Consider the following 23,090-nt stretch of genomic DNA (forward strand, 5'->3'; position numbering starts at 1 on the left):
CAAAGGGTGCTTGGTGCTCCCCTTGTTGTTTGTTTTGTGACAGATCTTTCATTACCCAAACTAGGTAACCCCATCAGTGCATTGGGTAATGAAATGTCTGCAAGAAAACAACCAAACTCAGAGGGCAACAAGGACTCCTTTTACAACGCTAAATATGCAACCTACAATTCAACGGTGGGCCCAGGACTTAAATTATATCCAGCATATAGAAACTACTTGAGAAATTAAAAAAAAAAAAACACCATTCCATCTAATACTACAAGACAAAGCTGATATCCTATACTGGGGGTTTTCAACCCAACATGTGCTAAGAAGCCTTTGTTCCTAATCCTTGGCCCTAATGGGCCGACAGAATCCCCCAAACACACAGCATCATGGCTTGTGACATGCAAACTACCATATTTTTCGGAGACGCACCTTTTCCCACGAAAAAAGAGGGTAAAAATCTGGGTGCATCTTATACAATGAATACAGCATTTTTGGCCTCCCGAAACCCCACCCCTTCACAAAAATGGACATGCATATGCTTTGGGAGGCTTATAGAGTGCTCCTGGGGGCTGGGGGGGGGAAACAAGTGAAAAACAGGTCGTTTTTTTGCCCGTTTTGCCCTCCCCAGCCCCCAGGAGCACTCTATAAGCCTCCCAAAGCATACGCATGCCCTTTTTGGGGAGCAAAAAACTGACCCGTTTTTCACAAAAACTGACCATTTTTTTTGCTTGTTTTTGCTCCCCCAGCCGCAAGGAGGACTTTGCAGGCCTCTCAAATTCTCTATGTGCCCCATTTTTCACAAAAAATGAGGCATGCATAGAGTTTGGGAGGCCTGCAATGTGCAAAACTTTTTTTTTTTTAAATTTACCCCTTCAAAATCTTGGTGCAATAGGACAAGCTGAATATATTAATAGATAGTAGAAATACACCGAAGGGAGGAGTAGAGGGATAGAAGAAAGAGGGGTAGAGAGGGTGGGAGAGAGGACTGGAGGGAGGGTGAGAAGGAAGGGAGGGAGTGTACCGGGAGAGGGGAGGGGTAGAAGGGGAGGGGAAGTAGGGTAGAGGGGAATGATGGCGGGAAGATGGAAAGTTGGAGGGGGGCAAAAGAAAGGGTGTATGGAGGGTCGAAGAGGTACATTGGGTCTCTATTTTGGGGGTTTTTGTTGACAAGAGGAATGGCTGTGTTTATTGTTTAATGTTATATGGCCCCGGTTGTGCACAGTATATATGTGACTGTACGAAAATGAAAATGGAAAATAAAAACACATTTACATTCAAAATCTTGGTGCATCTTATACTCTAGTCCGAAAAATACGGTAGCTTTCCATGTCCATTGCACTACACTTCTGTATCACATACACACATGCATTCCTGCCCAGATGGATCCTAAGATGCCCTCCTAGGACCAGAGTGGAAAAGTCGGCCTCGAAAGGCAGCCAAAAGATAAACCGGAACGAAAGAAAAAAGACTGCAACTGATTTTTCATATTATGACAGCAGCTGGCTAGAGTCAGCCTGAGTAATCATTCTGGTCAATGCACAACATGATGTGCTTAGCACACGCCGATTCCCCCATCCTATGTAAGTCTGAACGGGAAGCATGCTCACCTGGAGGCTTTTCGGACACGGGCTTTTTCGAAAGAAAAGCGAGGTTGCTCCGTTAGGTCGTATGTCCGGGTAGTTGGCTCCGCTGACACCCCTTCTTTTGCGCCTCTTCTCCTGTTGCTCCCTGCCGCCTGGCTGGCCCTGGGTGTCTCTGTGAGGCTGGGGAAAAGGAAAGGATTCGTCCCTTGAGTGACCACGACATCTTGTAGCTTGTTCAGCTGGACGCATTTACACTTCAGCTCTTCGGTGAGGTCTCCGATGGTCTTGGTTTGCTTGGCCAGCTGATCCTGAAGCTCCAAGATGTGGTAGCTCCTCTCGTGCAACTCTTCCTCCTGCCTCTTCAGCTCTTTCTCCAGCTCCCAGATCTTGTTTCTCAGAAGATCTGCTGCTCCGGTGATGGTGCTGATGCTCAACCCCTGGTCCTTCAGGACCTTGCCGCAACTGGAACAACCAAAAGGACAGCTTCCGACATGGCTGACCGACCGCCGCAGGTACCTGGGTTTCACCGAACCATTTCCCATTGGGGCTGGTGACCTAGGCAAAGGAGAGAGAGAGAGCAAACCTTGGGACAATGTTCTCCAGGAGGATGTCAAGGGAACAATCAGAGGCCAGACTGGACAGGCATTGATCCGGGATGGTATACAGTCTCCTGCCTTGGGCAGAGGGTTGGACCAAATGACCTTGAAGGTCCCTGTGATTCTGTGAAAGGATTTTGCTTATCTATCATCTATCTATCTATCTATCTATCTATCTATCTATCTATCTATCTATCATCTATCTATCTCTTCTCTCTCTCTCATCTATCTTTTGTCTCTATCTATTCTCTCTATCTATCATCTATCTCTCTTATCTATCTTTTGTATCTATCTATCTATCTATCTATCTATCTATCTATCATTTATCTATCTATATATTATCTCTCTCATCTATCTTTTGTACCTACCTATCTATTTATTCTCTCTCTAGCATCTATCTTTTGTCACTATCCATTCTCTCTATCTATCTATCATCTACCTATCATCTACCTATCATCTATCTATTCTCTCTCTCTCATCTATCTTTTGTCTCTATCTATTGCCTCTATCTATCATGTATCTATAGATCATGATAGATAGAGGCAATGTATCTATAGATACATGATAGATACAGATCTTTTGTATCTATCTATCTTTCTATTCTCTATCTCTCATCTATCTTTTGTCTCTATCTTTTGTCTCTATTTATTGCCTGTATGTATGTATGTATGTATGTATGTATCTATCTATCTATCTATCTATCTATCTATCTATCTATCTATCTATCTATCTATCTATCTATCTATCTATCTATCTATCATCTATCTATTCTCTCTCTCATTTATCTTTTGTCTCTATATATTGTGTCTGTCTGTCTGTCTGTCTATCTATCTATCTATCTATCTATCTATCATCTATCTATCTATCTATCTATCTATCATCTATCTATCTATCTATCTATCTATCTATCTATCTATCTATCTATCTATCTATCTATCTATCATCTTTCTGTCATTTACCTACCTACCTATTTATCATCTATCTACATTTCCTTTTAGGAATTCAGTATTATACAAGGTAATAATTGTAAATAACTTAGCCCATGACTGTTAGTAAAATAAATTGTTTGGCAGAGGAAAAAAAATCCAATAAATATTATCAAGTTAATAGCAACAAAATAAAAGATTTCCCTACAAGGAGAAAAGTTCCTGTTCCAATGAATCAGTCAATGTATACCATGTCTATATGTATGTTTTTCTATTTTATTTGTATCTCGCATTCATTATTTTTACAATTAACTCAAGATGGCAAATATATCCAACACACCTTCCCCCTCTTCTTTTCCCCACAACAACCCTGTGAGGTTGGTTAGACTGAAAGAGAGGGACTGGCCCAAAGTTATCCAGTTGGCTTTCATGGCTAAGGCAGGTCTTGAACTCATGGCTTCTTGTTTTCTAGCCTGGCGCCTTAACTAACTGGCAGAATATTTGTTTGCCAACCACTACAAACCAAATGCCTTTGTTTTTGCTGCAAATTTTAATTACAGTTTTCTCATAAAGGTAATGGTTCCCCTCACACTTATCTGCTAGTCGTTCCTGACTCTAGGGGGCGGTGCTCATCTCCATTTCAAAGCCAAAGAGCCAGTGCTGTCCGAAGACGTTCTCCATGGTCATGTGGCCGGCATGACTAAATGCTGAAGGTGCATGGAACACTGTTACCTTCCCACCAAAGGTGGTTCCTATTTTTCTACTTGCATTTTTTTACGTGCTTTCGAACTGCTAGGTTGGCAGAAGCTGGGACAAGTCACGGGAGCTCGCTCCGTTATGTGGCGCTAGGGAATCGAACCGCAGAACTGCCGAGCTTTCTGATTGACAAGCTCAGCGTCTTAGCCACGGAGGCACTGCACCCCTAGTTTTCTCATCCTCAAACTTAAATTCTGAACTCAGATAATTGGCAGAAAAACAACCCAAAATTTAGAAATCTTGGGCTGGAGAGGTGAGCTGAGGAATTTGAATTTGAATTTTACTTTATTTGTATGCCGCCCTTTTCCCTGAAAGGGACTCAGGGCGGCTCACAATTCAAGGGAGGGGGAAACAAACAAAGTTACAAAATATAAAGACCATACACAGTTAAAAAACACAACAATCATACCATTCGAAGTGGGGCTGCAAGTCTTTAGCCCCAGGCCTGTCGGAACAGCCAGGTTTTAAGGGCTATGCGGAAGGCCTGGAGGGTGGTGAGGGTACGAATCTCCACGGGGAGTTCGTTCCAGAGGGTCGGAGCAGCCACAGAGAAGGCCCTCCTCCGGGTAGTCGCCAGTCGACACTGGGCGGCTGATGGAATTGGGAGGAGGCCTAGTCTGTGGGATCTTATTGGTCTAGTGGAGGTAATTGGAAAGAAACTATTTCCTTGATCCTTGTAAAAGAGCTGATTTTTTTTTTTTTAAAGGGAAAATGAAGAGGAAATTTGCACATCACACAGGTTTGTTTGTTTTTTAAAGGACAAAAAAGGGGGGGGAATCTCAACAGAGCACTTTGCAAACCAAGAGAGACACAGACTGTCACATTTGAAAAGGCCAAAAGTAATCAAACAGCCAGGTGTGTGTTCCCACCTACCAACCCACCCCCAGTAATTCCTACTGATTTTGCCGCCAAAGGATTTTCTTCATGCTGCTTCCATCTCATTTATTGTTTCACAGCTTTCACAGGCTCAACACATCTTGGCATCATGCAAGTTTAAAAGACTTTTTTGACAGGGTATTTTTTTTAGTGAGCAAAGCAACCTGGACACACAAAAAATGGAACAATTCATAGATTATGTCCGCACCATGGAGAAATCCTTAGATGTCGCGTGAATGGTGTTTCCCCCCCCCCCCCACAAGGCCAACGTTTACTACCAACCTGCCTTCCATCGAGAACCTGTACACTGCATGAGTCAAAAAGGGGGCTGTGGAAATATCTACAGACCCCTCACATCCTGGACATAAATTGTTTCAACTTCTGACACTATAGGGCACTGCACACCAGAACAACTAGAGTCTAGACACAAGGACAGGTTTTTCCCGAATGTCATCGCTCTGCTAAACAATTAATCCGCACAACACTGTCAAACTATTTACTAAGGCTGCAGTACTATTCTCCTTCTCATCCTTCCTATTACCTAGCTCATTTTCTACTTATGACTATAATTTTGTTGCTTGTATCTTTACAGTTTATGTTGCTTTATTTAGTTTTCTAGTATGATTTATGTTGATGGCTTATTTAGTATCGTATGACTATCACTAAGTGCTGTATCTTATGATTCTTGATGATGTATTTGTTTGTGTACACCGAGAACTTATGCACTCAAGTTCTATTCTATTCTATTCTATTCTATTCTATTCTATTCTATTCTATTCTATTCTATTCTATTCTATTCTTCCTCTTCCTATTCCTATTCCATTCCAACCCTAACCCTAACCCTTACACTAACCCTAACCCTAACACTAACCGTAACTCTGTCCTGTCCTGTCCTATCCTATCCTATCCTATCCTATCCTAACCTATACTATACTACACTACACTATATACTATATACTATATACTATATACTATATACTATATACTATATACTATATACTATATACTATATACTATATACTATATACTATATACTATATACTATATACTATATACTATATACTATATACTATATACTATATACTATATACTATATACTATATACTATATACTATATACTATATACTATATACATCTATTAGATTTTTAAAAAAAATTAATAATAAAAAACACATATATACTATATACTATATACTATATGCTATATGCTATATGCTATATACTATATACTATACTATTCTTTCCTATTCCTATTCCTATTCCATTCCTACTTCTATCCTATCCTATTCTTTCCTACTCCTATTCTATTCCTATTCCTATTCCTATTCTAGTCCTATTCTGTTCCTACTCCTATTCTATTCTATTCTATTCCTATTCTATCCCTATTCTATTCCTTCTGCTACTCCTACTCTATTCTATTCTATTCCTACCCCTACTCCTATTCTATTCCTATTCCTACTCTATTCCTATCCCTATCCCTATCCCTATTCATGTTCTATTCCTATTCTTACTGCTACTACTATTCTATTCTATTCTATCCCTATCCTTATCCCTATTCTATTCCTATTCCATTCCTACTTCTATCCTATCCTATTCCTATTCCTATTCCTATTCCATTCTATTCCATTCCATTCCATTCTATTCTCTTGGACAAAATGCCACAATTCTAAATGCATATAACCAAATAAAAGAATTCTTTTTTTCTCTGTGGCCTCTATTTCCCCAAGTCAAAAGATCTCCCAACTGAATACAGGTAAATGATCATTTCCTGCCAGAAGGAAGCACAAATCTAAGAACAAATTGAAGTTTGAAAATTACATCTGGCTGAGTTAATTGGCATCTTTCATGATGGGCTTAGAGCTCTGATGACTATTTTTATATCTTTCCATTATAACATCAGGCAAGTAAAAAATCTCCCTTTTAACTCAAACTGAATGGAATTCTCTTGTTTATAAGGTAGTCCTTGACTTACAATAGTTCATTTAGTGACCTGTTCTGACCCCCTCCTCTGTCCAGTAACAAATGCCGAGACAAGCTTAACTGGAATGTCCTTTAATAGCAAGACACCAAAACCTCAGTGGCTGAAAGCCAAGCAAAACAAACAGATAAGGACCTTGGCAGCAACTCAGACAAACTCAGGCAGCAATAAACACAGATAAGGCTTGGCAGCAATCCAGCCTGCCAAGCTCACAGTACTGTCCTCCGACATTCAATCCTGCGTTTACTTCTGCAAACAGGGCTGTGTGCACAAGTAGCTTTTATAGTCTGGAGAGGAGCCTAATGACCACCAGCTGAGTACAATCACCTCCTGTAATTGCGTAATTGTTCCTGACGCCTAGTAGCTCTTCGATGGCATGCATGCAGGAACAACTCACTGCTGGCTTCTGGATCACTCTCCCTTGTCTCCTCCCCACTGGTCCAAGGCTCAGGCGCCTCCTGGTGGCCAACCAGTCTCTCTGCACCCTGCTCGGAGTTGGAACCCTGTCCAGGGTCCTCCACATCCTCCAGAGCCGACTCATAGGGCCCCTCGCTGTCGGAGTTTGGTGGCAACTCCAACGGCACATGCTGGGCCACAACAGTGACCGCTCATGGTTACAAAGGCACTGAAAAGAGTGACTTATGACATTTTTCACACTTTATGACTGTTGCAGCATCCGCATGGTCAGGTAATCAAAATTCAGATGCTTGGCAACTGACTCATATTTATGACGGCTGCAGTGTCCCAAAGTCACAAGATTAACTTTTGCAACCTTCTGACAAGCAAAATCCATGGAGAAGACAGATTCGTTTAACAACCATATTGCCAATTTAACAACTGCGGTGATTCATTTAACAAACGTGACAAAGAAGATCGTAAAATAGGGCAAAAAATCACCTGGCAACACTTGGCAACAGAATTTTTGGCTCAATTGTGGTCTTAAGTCGAGGACTATCTGTACTCACTTTAACTAAAATGCAGTTTTCTTCCTGGCTTTGGACCTTGAGTGGTTCAAATTTGCTGAGTGAACCTCTAGAGCAGAGAAGAAATTTGAATCAGAACCTCGCAACTCTTAGTCCAGTCACTCCAACACGTGTTCCACGTGATATTCTAAAAATCAATGTTTCTCAATCTCAACACCTTCAAGATGGGTGGACTTCAACTCCCATAATTCCCCAGTCAGTCTGAGAGTTGGAAGTCTACACATCTTAAGGGTGCCAAAGTAGATTAACACAGATCTACAATATCTTACATTTTTTTCTCTTTTGGTAAAAAATATAGCTTTTAGTCAAGCAAAACACAGTTGAAAAAAACAGAGCCCGTCAATCCATCAGAGTAGGGCTGGAAGGGACCTTGAAGGTCATCTAGTCCAACCCCTTGCTCAAACAGGGGATGTAGGGGATCCTCTACAATTTGTGACAAGTGACCAGTCCAGTCTCTTCTTGAAAACCTCCAGTAATGAAGCATCTTCAACTTCTAAAGTCCACTTTATGACTTGAACTTTTCCATTAGGATCCATTAGGATCCATAGAGCCGAGGTGGCGCAGTGGTTAAATGCAGCACTGCAGGCTACTTCAGCTGACTGCAGTTCTGCAGTTCGGCTGTTCAAATCTCACCGGCTCAAGGTTGACTCAGCCTTCCATCCTTCCGAGGTGGGTAAAATGAGGACCCGGATTGTTGTTGGGGGCAATATGCTGACTCTGTAAACCGCTTAGAGAGGGCTGAAAGCCCTATGAAGCGGTATATAAGTCTAACTGCTATTGCTATTGCTATTGCATCTAAAATCCACATTCACACATAAAGAGTGCTAATGTTTCCTCAACCTAGTCCATTTAAGTTGTTCTCGATGTTAAGCTACATCGATGACAAGGGAGCTGAATTAACCCGTTTAGGGGACACCAGACTGGAGAAATTGGACATACGTAGTAAACCTGCAGTGATCACCAAAACTTTGGTTGCACAGAGAACTAAAAGCCTTCCATCTCTCTCTTTTGCTACAATGCTATTTCATTAATCGACAGAGGAACCCAACTGTGAGATGAAGTCACATCAGAAGTTCACCTCTTCTTTCTTCTTCTACTACAAGAATCAATAAGGACCCTCTTGTGACCCTCCTGCTGCTTTGCTCTCATCCTTCCATCCCACTGATAGAGCGAGGCAGTTAAACAGAATACTCCTATTACATAAACTTGATTTATCCCCATGCTTTATGGCATGGAGAAAGGGACCAAAAACAAAAACCCCATCATCACCAGGCATGGATTTATATCTCTTGGATGAAAATTATCCTGATCATAACCTCTTCCTTGACATTTGTCAAGAAACTGACAATCTCTGCTCGCAATAGACTCTCTTATGCCACCAGGCTCGAAATTTTCGGCTTGGGCAATCTGGAACTATGCCGCCTACGGTGTGACCTAAGTACACAAAATTGTCTGCCACAATGTCCTACCTGTCAACAACTACTTCAGCTTCAACCGCAATAACACACAGGCAAACAATAGATACAAACTCAAGGTAAACCGCTCCAAACACGATTGCAGGAAATACGACTTCAGCAACAGAGTGGTCAACGCCTGGAATGCTCTACTGACTCCGTTGTTACATCTACCGTGGACCTCACCCCATTCCTAAGAGGTCCGTAAAGGGGGCGTGAATAAGTGTACCAGCGTGCCTTCCGTCCCTGTCCTACTGTCCTCATTTATTCGTATTGATTTCTTTTGTTTATATCCATGGTTATACTTATACCTGCTATCTTGTTCGACAAACTAAATAAAAGAAAAAAAGGGGAAAAAATTGTCCAATCGTCTCCTCCGGAAAATGTAGAAGGGATATAAATATTGCAATTGGGATGGGAAAGCCTGAGATGCAATCCATTACGGAAGGAAGAGATCACAATTTGGTGCACACAAAAGCCTCCTCTTAAGTGGACAACATGAAGCATCTTTGGTGATTGTCTCCTCTCAGAGTCAAATGCCAGAAGACACGTGAGATCTGTGGTTCTCTGAACCTCGCTGTATTTCGAACAGTAACATGTGGCACCCAAAGCCCACCAACTTTGAAGTGAAACCTTTCTTCTCACCATGATGGGTCCGGAAGCAATGCTTAGGTTCCCTTCCAACACAAGCTTGCAAACCACTGGCAAGCAAGCATCTCTCACAGAGAATCTCTGCCTTAAAGACCCCACCCCCACCCCCACCTCCACTCCCAGCCCAGAGTGGGACGATAAATGGTGAATGGGGGGTGCATTAAAACATTAGCCTAGTGGGTTGTTATTACAAACATAACAATCAGCAAACAGCTAGGGTCAACTAGCGGATTATTCTCAAGGGGGTCAATCCTTCCGGACCCTTTCTTTCTTTCTTTTTCTTTCTTTCTTTCTTTCTTTCTTTCTTTCTTTCTTTCTTTCCTTCTCTCCCTCTCTCCTTTATCCCTTCACCCCTTCCTATCTTCTGGACCCCTTCTTTCTTTCTTTCTTTCTTTTTTTCCTTTCTTTCTTTCTTTCTTTCTTTCTTTCTTTCCTTCCTTCCCTCTCTCTCTCCTTTATCCCTTCATCCCCTTCCTATCTTCTGGACCCCTTCTTTCTTTCTTTCCTTCCTTGCTTCCTTCCTTCTCTCCCTCTCTCCTTTACCCCATCACCCCTTCCTATCTTCTGGACCCCTTCCTTCCTTCCTTCCTTCCTTCTTCCCTCTCTCTATCCCTTCACCCTCTTCCTATCTTCTGGACCCCTTCCTTCCTTCCTTCCCTCCCTCCCTCTCTCCTTTACACCATCACCCCTTTCTTATCTTCTGGACCCTTTCTTTTTTTCTTTCGTTCTTTCCTTCCTTCCTTCCTTCTCTCCCTCTCTCCTTTACACCATCACCCCTTCCTATCTTCTGGACCTCTTCTTTCTTTCTTTCCTTTCTTTCTTTCTTTCCTTCCTTCCTTCCCCCTCTCTCTCTCCTTTATCCCTTTACCTCTTCCTATCTTCTGGACCCCTTCCTTCCTTCCCTCCCTCTCTCCTTTACACCATCACCCCTTCCTTCCTTCCTTCTCTTATCCCTTCACCATCCATCCATCCATCCATCCATCCAATTCATATCTCTTTCATTCCCACGACACCCCGCTGCACGTTACCCACGCGCGCTGGAGGCAGGCAGGCAGCGGTGACCAAGCGAGCGCGAGCGGGACAGTCCCATCGTGCAACGGAGACCAAAGTCGTCCCGCGGAAAGGAGGAGGAGGAAGAGGGGGGGGCGATCCTTGCGCCCCCGACCGCCTTCGCCTTGCCCTTCTCCAGCCCCAAGCAGCGGGAACGGGATGCCGCCACCGGGCAAGGCACCGCGGCGTCTCCGTCCTGCTTCCACGCGCGAAGTGCCGGCAGGGTCCCCCGACATCTCCCCCCACCCGGAGCCGCCTTGCCGCGCGCGCGCCTGCGTCCTCCTTCGCCCCTCGCCTTCCCGCAGCTTCGCCGCCTTGGCCGGACTCACCTGCCCCGCTCGGGCAGCCCTGGCCGCGCTCCCCTCCCTCGGCTTCCTTCGCCCTCGGAGAAGACGGAGCCGGCCGGCGGCGTCCAGGCAGCGAGCGAGGGAGAAGCAGCCAGGCGGAGCAGGCAGTGCGCAGAAGACGGGCAGCGCGTAGCCTGGGCACCGCTGCCGCCGCCGCCGCCGCCGCCCCGCCTGCTCGGGGAGAGGGAGCCGAGGAGGACCGTCAGGCACGCAGGCTGGGGGGGGGGGGGAGGGCTGGCTGGCGCGCGGGGTGGGGGAGAGGAGGGGGAGGAGGGGCGAGGGACCGGCCCGCCTGGGCGAAGGCCCCGCGCGCCAAGGACCCGGCTGGTTTCCTCCGGGAGGGAGCGCGGCATCCCTGGGGGCGAGGAACCCGGAGGGAATGGCTCTCGGTGGGCTTCCCACGAGGGGGAGAACTTGCAGGTGGGAATGCGGTAGTCTAAGTGGAGGGCGGGGGGTTCTTTTCTTTTCTTTCTCTCTCTCTCGCTCTCTCTCTCTTTCTTCCTCCCATCCATCCTTTCTCTTTTCCTCACTTCTTTCCTTCTTTATCTTTCTTTTCCTTTCTTTTCCTTCCTTCTTTCCCTTCCTTCCTCCCGTCCATCTTTCCTTCCTTCTTTCCCTTTTTCTTTTCCTTCTTTCCATCCATCCATCCTTCCTTCTTTCCTTCCTTCCCTTTCTCTTTCTTTCCTTCTTTCTTTCCTTCTCTTTCATTTCTTTCCCTCTTTCCTTTTTCCTTTCCTTCCTTTCCTCCCTCTCTCCCTTCTCTTTTTTCCTCACTTCTTTGCTTCTCTTTTCCTTTCTTTTTTCCCTTCCTTTCTTTTCCTTCCTTCCATCTTTCTTTTCCTTCCTTCCCTTTTTCTTTTCCTTCCTTTCCTCCCTCTTTCCCTCCCTCTGTCCATTCTCTTTTTCTTTTCTTCACTTCTTTCCTTCCTTCTCTTTTCCTTTCTATTCCTCCCTTCTTTCTTTTCCTTCCTTCCCCTTTCCTTTTCCTTTCTTCTTTCTTTTCCTTCCTTCCTTCCCTTTTTCTTTTCCTTCCTTTCCTCCCTCTTTCCCTCCCTCCCTCCATTCTCTTTTTCTTTTCTTCGCTTCTTTCCTTCTCTTTTCCTTTCTTTTCCTCCCTTCTTTCTTTTCCTTCCTTCCCCTTTCCTTTTCATTTCTTCTCTTTCTTTTCCTTCCTTCCTTCCCTCTTTCCCTCCCTCCCTCCATTCTCTTTTTCTTTTCTTCACTTCTTCCCTTCCCTTCCTTTTCCTTTCTTTTCCTCCCTTCTTTCTTTTCCTTCCTTCCCCTTTCCTTTTCCTTTCTTCTCTTTCTTTTCCTTTCTTCCTTCCCTCTTTCCCTCCCTCCCTCCATTCTCTTTTTCTTTTCTTCACTTCTTTCCTTCCCTTCCTTCTCCTTTCTATTCCTCCCTTCTTTCTTTTCCTTCCTTCCCCTTTCCTTTTCCTTTCTTCTCTTTCTTTTCTTTACCTCCTTCCTTCTCTTTTTCTTTTCATTCCTTTCCTCTCTCTCTCCCTCCCTCCCTCTATCTTTAACTAGAAGACAGCACAAGTTTGTCACAAACAGGTCATGCCAAACCACTCTTATTTCATTATTTAACAAAGTAACTAAATTAGTAAACCAGCAAAATGCTGTGGACATAGTATACTTAGATTTCAGCAAGGCATTTGACAAAGTAGACCACAACATACTTCTTGGTAAGCTAGAAAAAAAAGTGAGATGGCTAGTTACAAATCCATCACCAGGATGGATTTGTAACTGGCTGATAAACTGCACTCAGTGAAGAGTCCTTAATGCTACTACATCTACATGGAGGGAAGGAAGTGGGGTACCACAAGAGTTTCGTCTTAGGCCCTGTACAATGTCTTCATCAATGGCTTAGATGAGGGAATATGTTGTAATATAGTTCCTTGTGTAGGTGTGAGTCACCCATGGCCCAGCTCATAACAGGGCATGCAGAGCCACGCTGAACCACACAGGAGAAAACAAACTCCTAAAACTCCATAACATCCTGATAGTTCATAACATAACATCCTGAGATGTGCCCTACCAATGACGCCCAGGATTTGACCATATATAGACAGAACTTCCCTGAGCAGTTGTTGTTTTTAATCACATGCTATTGCTCCTCCTGCCTTTGTCCTATCTCAATAAAAGGGGGCTCTCAGACCCCCAATCTGGGTCGCTCCATCCCGAGAAGGATCGTGTCCGTGTCTTTTCTCCACATTGGCCTCATGGACGAACCACGGGAACATCACAGGAATAGAAGGGGAACTCATGAAATTTGCAGATGACACTAAACTGGTAGGAATAGCCAACAATGCAGAAGACAAGCTCAGGATCCAGAAAGATCTTGAACAATGCGCCTTATCCAACAACATGAAATTTATTGTGGAGAAAAGCCAGGTTTTACATCTAGGCAGGAAAAAACCAAAGATACGAGTACAGATCATGAGGCTAAACCTGGCTCAAAAACCGTAACTGTGAGGGGGACCTTGAAGTCTTAGTCTTCCTTTCTTTTCTCTCCCCCTCTCCTCTCTTTTCTTTCTTTCTTTTTCTATTTCTACCTCTTTTCCTTCTTTCCTTCCTTCCTTCCTTTCCTCCCTCCCTTCCTACTTTATTTCTTGTTCTCTTTCTCCCTTTTTCCTTCCTTCTTTCCTTCCTTCCTCTCTCCCACCCTCTTGTCTCTTTTCTATTTCTATCTCTTTTCCTTCCTTCTTTTCTTCTTCTCTCCCCCTCTCCTCTCTTTTCTTTCTTTCTTTTTCTATTTCTACCTCTTTTCCTTCCTTCCTTCCTTTCCTTCCTCCCTTCCTACTTTATTTCTTGTTCTCTTTCTCCCTTTTTCCTTCCTTCTTTCTTTCCTTCCTCTCTCCCACCCTCTTGTCTCTTTTCTATTTCTATCTCTTTTCCTTCCTTCTTTTCTTCTTCTCTCCCCCTCTCCTCTCTTTTCTTTCTTTCTTTTTCTATTTCTATCGCTTTTCCTTCTTTCCTTCCTTCCTCCCTTTCCTTCCTACTTTATTTCTTGTTCTCTTTCTCCCTTTTCCTTCCTTCCTTCCTTCCTCTCTCCCCCCTCTCATCTCTTTTCTATTTCTATCTCTTTTTCTTCCTTCCTTTCTTCTTCTCTCCCCCTTTCCTCTCTTTTCTTTAAACTTGAGCCAGCAGTATGTGGCAGCAGCCAAAAAGCTAATGCAATCCTTGGTTGTATCAACAGAGATATAGAATCAGAACTGTTTAAAGTATGAGTATCGCTTTATAAATCATTAGTAGGGCCACACTTGGAATACTACATCCAGTTTTGGTCAATACATTACAAAAAAGATGTTGAGACTTTGGGAAAACGTGCAAAGAAGAGCAGCTAAGATGTTTAAGGGCCTGGAGATAAAAACATACGAAGGAAGAGTTGCAGGAACTGGGTATCGATAGTCTAGACCAGTGTTTCTCAACCTTGTCAACTTGAAGATGTCCGGACTTCCACTCCCAGAATTCCCCAGCCAGCATTCGCTGGCTGGGGAATTCTGGGAGTGGAAGTCCAGACATCTTCAAGTTGACAAGGTTGAGAAACACTGGTCTAGAGAATAGGGGTACATGATAGCAGTATTCCAGTGTTTGAGGTGCTGCCACGATAAGAGGGGGGTCAGTTTATTTTCCAAAGCATCAGAAGGCAAGGCAAGAAGCAATGGGTGGAAACTAATCAAGGAGAGAAGCAACTTGGAATTAAGGAGACATTTCCTAACAGTGGGGACAATTAACCAGTGGAACAGAAGTTGCCTTCAGAAGTTGTAGGTGCTTTATCACTGGAGGTTTTTAAGAGACTGGACTGAAAAGGCATAGCGTCTCTTGTTTGAGCAGAGGGCTGGACTAGAAGACCTCCAAAGTCCCTTCTAGCTCTATTCTGATTGATAGATTCTCTCTTTTCCTTCCCTCCTCACTCCTTTTTGTTGTTCTCTCTCCCTTTTTCCTTCCTTCATTCCTTCCTTCCTCTCTCCCCCCTCTCATCTCTTTTCTATTTCTATCTCTTTTCCTTCCTTTCTTCTTCTCTCCCTCTCTCCTCTCCTTTCTTTCTTTTTCTATTTCTACCTCTTTCCCTTCTTTCCTTCCTTCCTTTTCTTCCTCCCTTCCTACTTTATTTCTTGTTCTCTTTCTCCCTTTTTCCTTCCTTCTTTCCTTCCTTCCTCTCTCCCCCCTCTCATCTCTTTTCTATTTCTATCTCTTTTCCTTCCTTCCTTTCTTCTTCTCTCCCTCTCTCCTCTCTTTTCTTTCTTTCTTTTTCTATTTCTATCTCTTTCCCTTCTTTCCTCCCTTCCTCCCTTTCCTTCCTCCCTTCCTTTTATTTCTTGTTCTCTTTCTCCCTTTTTCCTTCCTTCTTTCCTTCCTTCCTCTCTCCCCTCTCTCATCTCTTTTCTATTTCTATCTCTTTTCCTTCCTTCCTTTCTTCTTCTCTCCCCCTCCTCTCTTTTCTTTCTTTCTTTTTCTATTTCTATCTCTTTCCCTTCTTTCCTTCCTTCCTCCCTTTCCTTCCTCCCTTCCTACTTTATTTCTTGTTCTCTTTCTCCCTTTTTCCTTCCTTCATTCCTTCCTTCCTCTCTCCCCCCCTCTCATCTCTTTTCTATTTCTATCTCTTTTCCTTCCTTCCTTTCTTCTTCTCTCCCCCTCTCCTCTTTTCTTTCTTTCTTTTTCTATTTCTACCTCTTTTCCTTCTTTCCTTCCTTCCTTCCTTTTCTTCCTCCCTTCCTACTTTATTTCTTGTTCCCTTTCTCCCTTTTTCCTTCCTTCATTCCTTCCTTCCTCTCTCCCCCACTCTCGTCTCTTTTCTATTTCTATCTCTTTTCCTTCCTTTCTTCTTCTCTCCCCCTCTCCTCTCTTTTCTTTCTTTCTTTTTCTATTTCTACCTCTTTTCCTTCTTTCCTTCCTTCCTTTCCTTCCTCCCTTCCTACTTTATTTCTTGTTCTCTTTCTCCCTTTTTCCTTCCTTCATTCCTTCCTTCCTTCCTCTCTCCCACCCTCTCGTCTCTTTTCTATTTCTATCTCTTTTCCTTCCTTCTTTCCTTCCTTCCCATCTCAGTTTCTCCTACTTATATTGCTTCTTTTTTTAAAAGCATGCCAGCCTGGCCTGAACAAAACAAAATAAATTATTGATCACTGTTAATTTTAATTCGAATTTTTTTTTAAAAAATGTCATTGCCAATTTTCATTGGGTTTGGGATATTCTATTTAATTTTTTTAAAAACTTTTGTATTATGTGTTTCTTTTAATGTTGTACACCACCCTGAGTCCTTGGGAGAAGGGCGGCATATAAATCTAATAAACCTAAACCTAAAAAAAATGTATGCTGCCTATTCCTCTTTAGGGCACTAACCGACTTACAAGTAATGGTGCCCATAATCTTGTTTCCAATCAGGCTGAGAAGCTCTTTAAAAACTCTTGTTAGACCAAATATAGATGTGTATTGTTATGGGGATTTTATAAGTTGGCTGTGAATGTTTAATACTGTTTAATTTGACTAGTTTGGTTTGTACTGGAATGCATGGCACCCAGATGTCACGCTGCTCAAGCATTGATTTGACATTTTTATTTTTTTAAAAAAAATTAAAATAAATAAATTAAAAATTCCGTTAAGAGTCACTAAGAAAGGCTGAGTTTGACTGAGAACAACGTACGCTCAAAAGAACCTGTGAACGTTTATTTTGGAGGGCCTTGTTTTTCCTTTTGTCCTAATTTCACACGTGCGCAGCTCCTACTGAAGTCTCCAACACAACAGCAAACTTAATCTTCCAGAAACAAGCTTGACATACAGAATCTTTAACGATTAACCAGATAAGTACGTATGTTTATTGGCAAAGGATTTTAAAATATCTGAGCTCGAGATAGTTATGTGTGCCAAACTACACACAGTTTACATAACGGTTGAAACTTGTTAATAATCTATTATGCCTTAGATATTTTCTGTAGCAATGTGAGAAAGACTTTTCCATCACAGCCGAGAAAAAAAAAAAACCAGAAGCAAGCCCATTGGAGGAAATAAACAAAGCCATTATAGGAAAGGAAGAGTTACACAATGAATGCATCATATAATTTTTGCTGATTTATATCCTACTTTTATTAGCTTTTATAAATAACTCAAGGCAGTGAACATAACTGATACTCCTGCCTCCTTCTATTTTCCCCGCAACAAACCTGTGAGGTTCAGTGGTGGGTTCTGGTCGGTATGGCCCAGTACGGGCGTACCGGTAGTAGCCAGGACCAGCGGCCACCGTATCGGTACAGTGTCGTGTTTGGCCCACCCGCCTGCTCGCGTACCATACCTGTGTTTTAAAGAAACCAGGCCAATTGCGCACACGCGCACAGCGACCTCCGACGAGCAGCTGGGTGTCCGACGAGCAGCAGGGGAGGTGGAGTGCGCAGTGAACTGGTAGCGACAGGGAGAGGAACCCACCACTGGTGAGGTTGGTTAGACTGAGAGAATGTCCCCAGTCCAAAGTCACCCATTGGCTCTCATGGCTAAGGCGGGATTAGAACTCACCGTCTCCTGGGGATTGGCCCAGAGTCACCCAACCGGCTTTCATGCCTAAGGCAGAACTAGAACTCAGAGTCTCCCAGTGACTAGCCTGATGCCATAACCACTACTAGATCAAACTGGCACAATACTATTGGAAGAAATATCCACCTGGGTTCATTTCCAAGTGTGGAAAAAGACACTGGAGACATGGAGGCTGATTGAAAAAATGGTTCTAATGGTGGACAGGATCACGTGGCTTGAGGTCCTGGACAATTGAGCACATGGGAGAGAGAGAGAGAGAGGGAGGGGGAGAGAGAGAGACCCTCTCTTGGGCCCTGCCTTGGAGCATCCTGTTCCTGTGTAAGAAATGTATTCTGATTGGTTGTCAGACTCCCATGGGGCCATGCAGAGGCAACTTTATAGGTTTTCTTGAGTCCCAGACTTGGTTGAATCTAGCAATAGCAGTTAGACTTATATACCGCTTCATAGGGCTTTCAGCCCTCTCTAAGCGGTTTACCGAGTCAGCATATTGCCCCCACAGTCTGGGTCCTCATTTCACCCACCTCGGAAGGATGGAAGGCTGAGTCAACCTTGAGCCGGTGAGATTTGAACCGCTGAACTGCAGATGAAGTCAGTCAGCTGAAGTACTGCACTCTAACCACTGCGCCACCTCAGCTCTTCTTGCTGGGTGATGTAATGAAGGGGCTTTGGGCAATTCCTATTATGGCTTAATGGCTTTGTCTTAGCTTGGATCGTGAGTGAGGGCTAATCCTATCCTGCCCTGTGTGTGAAGGTCTTTTGTCTTGTGAATAAGCTAGCCCAGTCTTTTGTCTTGTAGACAGGTTGGCACCAGTCTTTCTGGGGCTATTAACAACGGTGGGGGCTGCTTTCCAAGCCCATGTTTCTCCTTTTCTCATCCAGGGTGGTATAATATTCTGTATTTTTAAATATTCCCTATAATATTTCATTCTTCTAGGAGAGGCGTGGGTGCTAACTTCCTACAATACAATATTACAAAGATAGGGTGCTGAGATTGGAGTTCTACGAATCTTGATTTCATTCATTCAATCAGTTGAAATGGTTACTATTTCCCCGTGTGGTGGGTGGGTTTGGGACGGGGAAAAAATATATGCAATCACAAGATTTGCAAAGCAGGAAAGACGGCAGAAGATTATTATGGCCTGTTCCTCTGATGTTGGAAGAAATGTCCATCTGGGTTCAGTTCCAAGTGGGGAAAAAGACACTGGATTCATGGAAGTTGCTTGGAAAGAAGGTTTATTGATGGTGGACAGGACCACATGGTTTGAGATCCTGGGGGAAAAGGGGATGACATGCCTTGAAGGTCTTGAAGGAAAAAAAGGACAAATATGAGTTTTATACTCTCTCTTGCATCCTGCCTTGGAGCTTCCTGTTCCTGTGTAAGAAATGTATTCTGATTGGTGGTCAAACTTCCAGGAGGTCAAAGCTAGTTGACTTTGTAGGCTTTCTTTTGAGCCCCAAGCTTGGTTGAGCTGTTGCTGGGTGATGATGTAATGAAAAGGCTTCGGAATTCCTACTATGGCTCTGCCTGAAGGAGATAGATCTTCGTTATGTAGAATAGACTGGCTCAAGCCTTAATGGGACTGAATTTGTGTCTCCCTTTTAGGGGGAAATATTCTGCCTTTTTAATATTTCCTAAAATATCTCATTTTCCTAAGAATTTACACCTGGTAAATGTCTTCCCTTTATGCAGCTAATAAGGGAGCCAGAAACGTTGATGTCACGTCTTTCTCACAGCGCTGAAACATCCATGAGTTCTCCAGTTGTTCGCTAAAATTATCCTAATTGCTACCTCTGATCAAAGGGCTGTACATTCAACCAAGCCTTCCCAGCAGTATTCTTTGGTGCCTTGCCCTGCCTTGTTCCCCTCGATCATTTTACTTTGTTCTAATTAAAAATGACAAAGTTATTACATAAAATTCGCTAATTGTGCCTTTACAGCTTTTCGCGGTGCTTCAAGATGCAAATCCCGGGGACGATGCTGTGAGAATTTATTGCAAAGGGGGGAAATATACATATATAGGCCACAAATAGGAAGTGGCATAATTAAACCACTATGTGCATAGGAATCCTGGCTGGGAAGCAGCTAACATCCACCGCCTCTTAGGATTACGTTGTAACACAAATGTTGCTTGTTTTGATGAGTGTTTCCATTTGTAAACAACTACTAGATCCCAAATGTCAACTTTATGTTAATAGCTACTTGCAGAATTTCTTTTTATGTGTTACTGCAAATTGTGCCTTTCGGGGGAAGATGAGAAATCCTTCCGGGAGGAAAAAAAAATGTTTGCACCCAAACCGCAGCTGTCTTCTTCCCCAAATTCACCTGACCAATAGCAATAGCACTTAGACTTATATACCGCTTCACAGTGCTTTCCAACCCTCTCTAAGCGGTTTACAGAGTCAGCCTATTGACCCCAACAATCTGGGTCCTCATTTTACCCACCTCGGAAGGAGGGAAGGCTGAGTCAACCTTGAGCCAGTCAGGCTTGAACTGCTGGCAGTGGGCAGAGTCAGCCTGCAATGCTGCATTCTAACCATTGTGTGAAGGAAGGAAGGAAGGAAGGAAGGAAGGAAGGAAGGAAGGAAGGAAGGAAGGAAGGAAGGAAGGAAGGAAGGAAGGAAGGAAGGAAGGAAGGAAGGAAGGAGAAAAGGAGGAGCAATAGCAGTAGCACTTAGACTTATATACCGCTTCACAGTGCTTTACAGCCCTCTCTAAGCGGTTTACAGAGTCAGCCTATTGCCTCCAACAATTTGGGTCCTCATTTTACCCACCTTGGAAGGATGGAAGGCTGAGTCAACCTTGAGCCTGGTGGGATCTGAACCGCCAAATTGCAGGTAGCCGGCAGGCAGCAGACGTAGATGGCAGTACTGCACTCTAACCACTGCGCTACCAAGGCTCATATAATCTGTAGAGATTCTCAGTCATCCAGGTCACAGTGCTTTTTCTGGAGGCAACTGGACTTTCTTGGTTTTTCTTTTGAAGACATTTCGCTTCTCATCCAAGAAGCTTCTTCAGCTCTGACTGGATGGTGGAGAATGGAAGGATTTATACTCCTTGCAGACAGCTGGTCATTTGCATCCTTTTAGAGGGTCGTTGAAGCACTTGGAGGTTTATCTCTGTCCTCAGGGTCACCTGAGTTAGTGCTCCTAGTTCCTGTAGTCTGCAATTTTTTCCTCTGGAAATCCATTCCTACTCCCACTCCATTCCAAGGGCGTTCATCCCAAATTGTATAGCCAAAACTCTGGTGAGATTCTCTGTCATCCAGGTCATGGTTGTCCCAAAGGTGCTTTTTCAGGAGGCAAAATGGACTTCCTTGGTTTTTCTTTGAAGACCAAAAGTATGCAAATAACCAAGGAATATAAATCCTTCCATTCCCCACTATCCTGTCAGAGCTGAAGAAGTTTCTTGAAACACCTTCAAAGAAAAAGAAAAAAGTCCAGTTGCCTCCAGAAAAAGCACCTTCGAGACATCTGACCAATGTCACATGTAGAGGCAGTCCTCATTTAATAACCACAGTGGAAATAGTCACTAAGTGAAACTGCAACTGTGCTTACGGTCTCACTTCACACTTCCTTTCCTTTATAGACTCACAAAGGTTCCAAACACGAGGATTGGTTGCAAAGTTATACCACTCTAATAGCAATAGCAATAGCAGTTAGACTTATATACCGCTTCATAGGGCTTTCAGCCCTCTCTAAGCGCTTTACAGAGTCAGCATATTGCCCCCCCACAGTCTGGGTCCTCATTTCACCCACCTCGGAAGGATGGAAGGCTGAGTCAACCTTGAACCGGTGAGATTAGAACCGCTGAACTGCAGATAACAGTCAGTTGAAGTGGCCTGCAGTACTGCACCCTAACCACTGCGCCATCTCGGCTCTTATGGCAGAAAGTGAAGAGGGACTAAAGAGTTTCTTGATGTGGGTGAAGAAGGAGAGTGCAAAAGTTGGCTTGAAACTCAACATTAAGAAAACTAAGATCATGGCATCCGGCTCTGTCAATTCCTGGCAAATAGATGGGGGCGGAACAGAGGTAGTGACAGATTTTATTTCCTGGGCTCCAAGATCACCACAGATGGGGACTCCAGCCAAGAAATCAAAAGACGCTTCCTCCTGGGGAGGAAGGTTATGGCAAATCTAGACAGCATACTAAAAAGCAGAGACATCACCCTGCCAACAAAAGTATGTATAGTCAAGACTATGGTTTCCCCAGTTGCAATAGATGGCTGTGAAAGTTGGACCATAAGAAAGACTGAGCGAAAGAAAGAATTGAGGCCTTTGAACTCTGGTGCTGGAGGAGATTCCTGCGAGTCCCTTGGACTGCAAGGCGATCAAACCGGTCAGTCCTAGAGGAGATCAACCCTGACTGCTCTTTAGAAGGCCAGATCCTGAAGAGGAAACTCAAATACTTTGGCTACCTAATGAGAAGGAGGGACTCCCTGGAGAAGAGCCTCATGCTGGGAACGATTGAGGGCAAAAGAAGAAAGGGACGACAGAGAATCAGGTGGCTGGATGGAGTCACTGAAGCAGTCGGCGTGAGCTTAACTGGACTCCAGAGGATGGTAGAGGACAGGAAGGCCTGGAGGAACATTGTCTATGGGGTCACGATGGGTCGGACATGACTTTGCAACTAACCAATAAATTAATGTGCCTTTGTTTTGAGATTTACACTTTTGTGTATGTGTGTGTGGTCAATTTCCCATCTCAGAATAGCATAAAGCAACACCGCCAATCTCCAGAAAATATGAGCAGGACTATTGCAAATTAAGGGTTCTAAAGCTCATTTTTGACAGTTCTTGGAGTGAAGCTGAATAAGCAGCTTAGAGGTTGGTCTAAAAACAAAGCAAATTGTCCAGTAAACTGACAAGGTTACAGGCTACTTAGAGAAGCTGTTTTAAGAATCGGGGGGGGGGGAAGGATAATGGAAAGAAATCTCCTACTAGAGTTGGGAAGGCCCCCACAGTGATGAAAAGATTCTCTTTTCATTGTTATTGTTGTTGCTATTGTGTGCAAATGCCTCTGAGGGATGGACAGATGTACCTAGGAAAATTAAAACTGCACAGAACCACGAAAACCACAAACAGCTGCCAAAGCTAAAAAGCCATAAAGAAGGACCAGGTCAGCAAGGAAAGGAACATATTGAATGAGAATATCCAGCCAAAACCTGCGAAAATTTGTCAGGCTTAAAAGTGAAACGTAAAGTTAATTACAGTTAATAACAGGTTTGGTATATTTGGCAATCTGCCCTTTCATGTATCCTTCCGTGACAAAGGATGGCAGCATTTATAGTCTTGTCTGCTAACTGCAAACTATAGCATACAAAACCTTTGCCAGACCAATCCTCGAATACAGCTCGTCTGCCTGGAATCCACGCTGT

General features: G+C 43.7%; 1 protein-coding gene across 1 annotated transcript in view; it reads right to left on the reverse strand.

Annotated features, from left to right (window-relative positions):
• PRKG2 (protein kinase cGMP-dependent 2) overlaps window positions 1-11,294 on the reverse strand; it is a 105,393-nt gene extending 94,099 nt beyond the window's left edge. The window contains exons 1-2 of the mRNA XM_087724006.1: window positions 11,171-11,294; window positions 1,596-2,126 (exon numbers count right to left, since the gene is read on the reverse strand). Of these exons, the coding sequence (XP_087580132.1) occupies window positions 1,596-2,113 (518 nt within the window). The 5' untranslated portion in view covers window positions 2,114-2,126; window positions 11,171-11,294. The remainder of the gene's footprint in view (window positions 1-1,595; window positions 2,127-11,170) is intronic.
• Between the last annotated feature and the right edge of the window lie 11,796 nt (window positions 11,295-23,090).

This window comes from Thamnophis sirtalis, unplaced genomic scaffold (assembly GCF_051295495.1).
Source record: "Thamnophis sirtalis isolate CommonGarterSnake01/CBP01778 unplaced genomic scaffold, rThaSir2_p1.2 scaffold_10, whole genome shotgun sequence".
Lineage (NCBI taxonomy): Eukaryota > Metazoa > Chordata > Lepidosauria > Squamata > Natricidae > Thamnophis > Thamnophis sirtalis.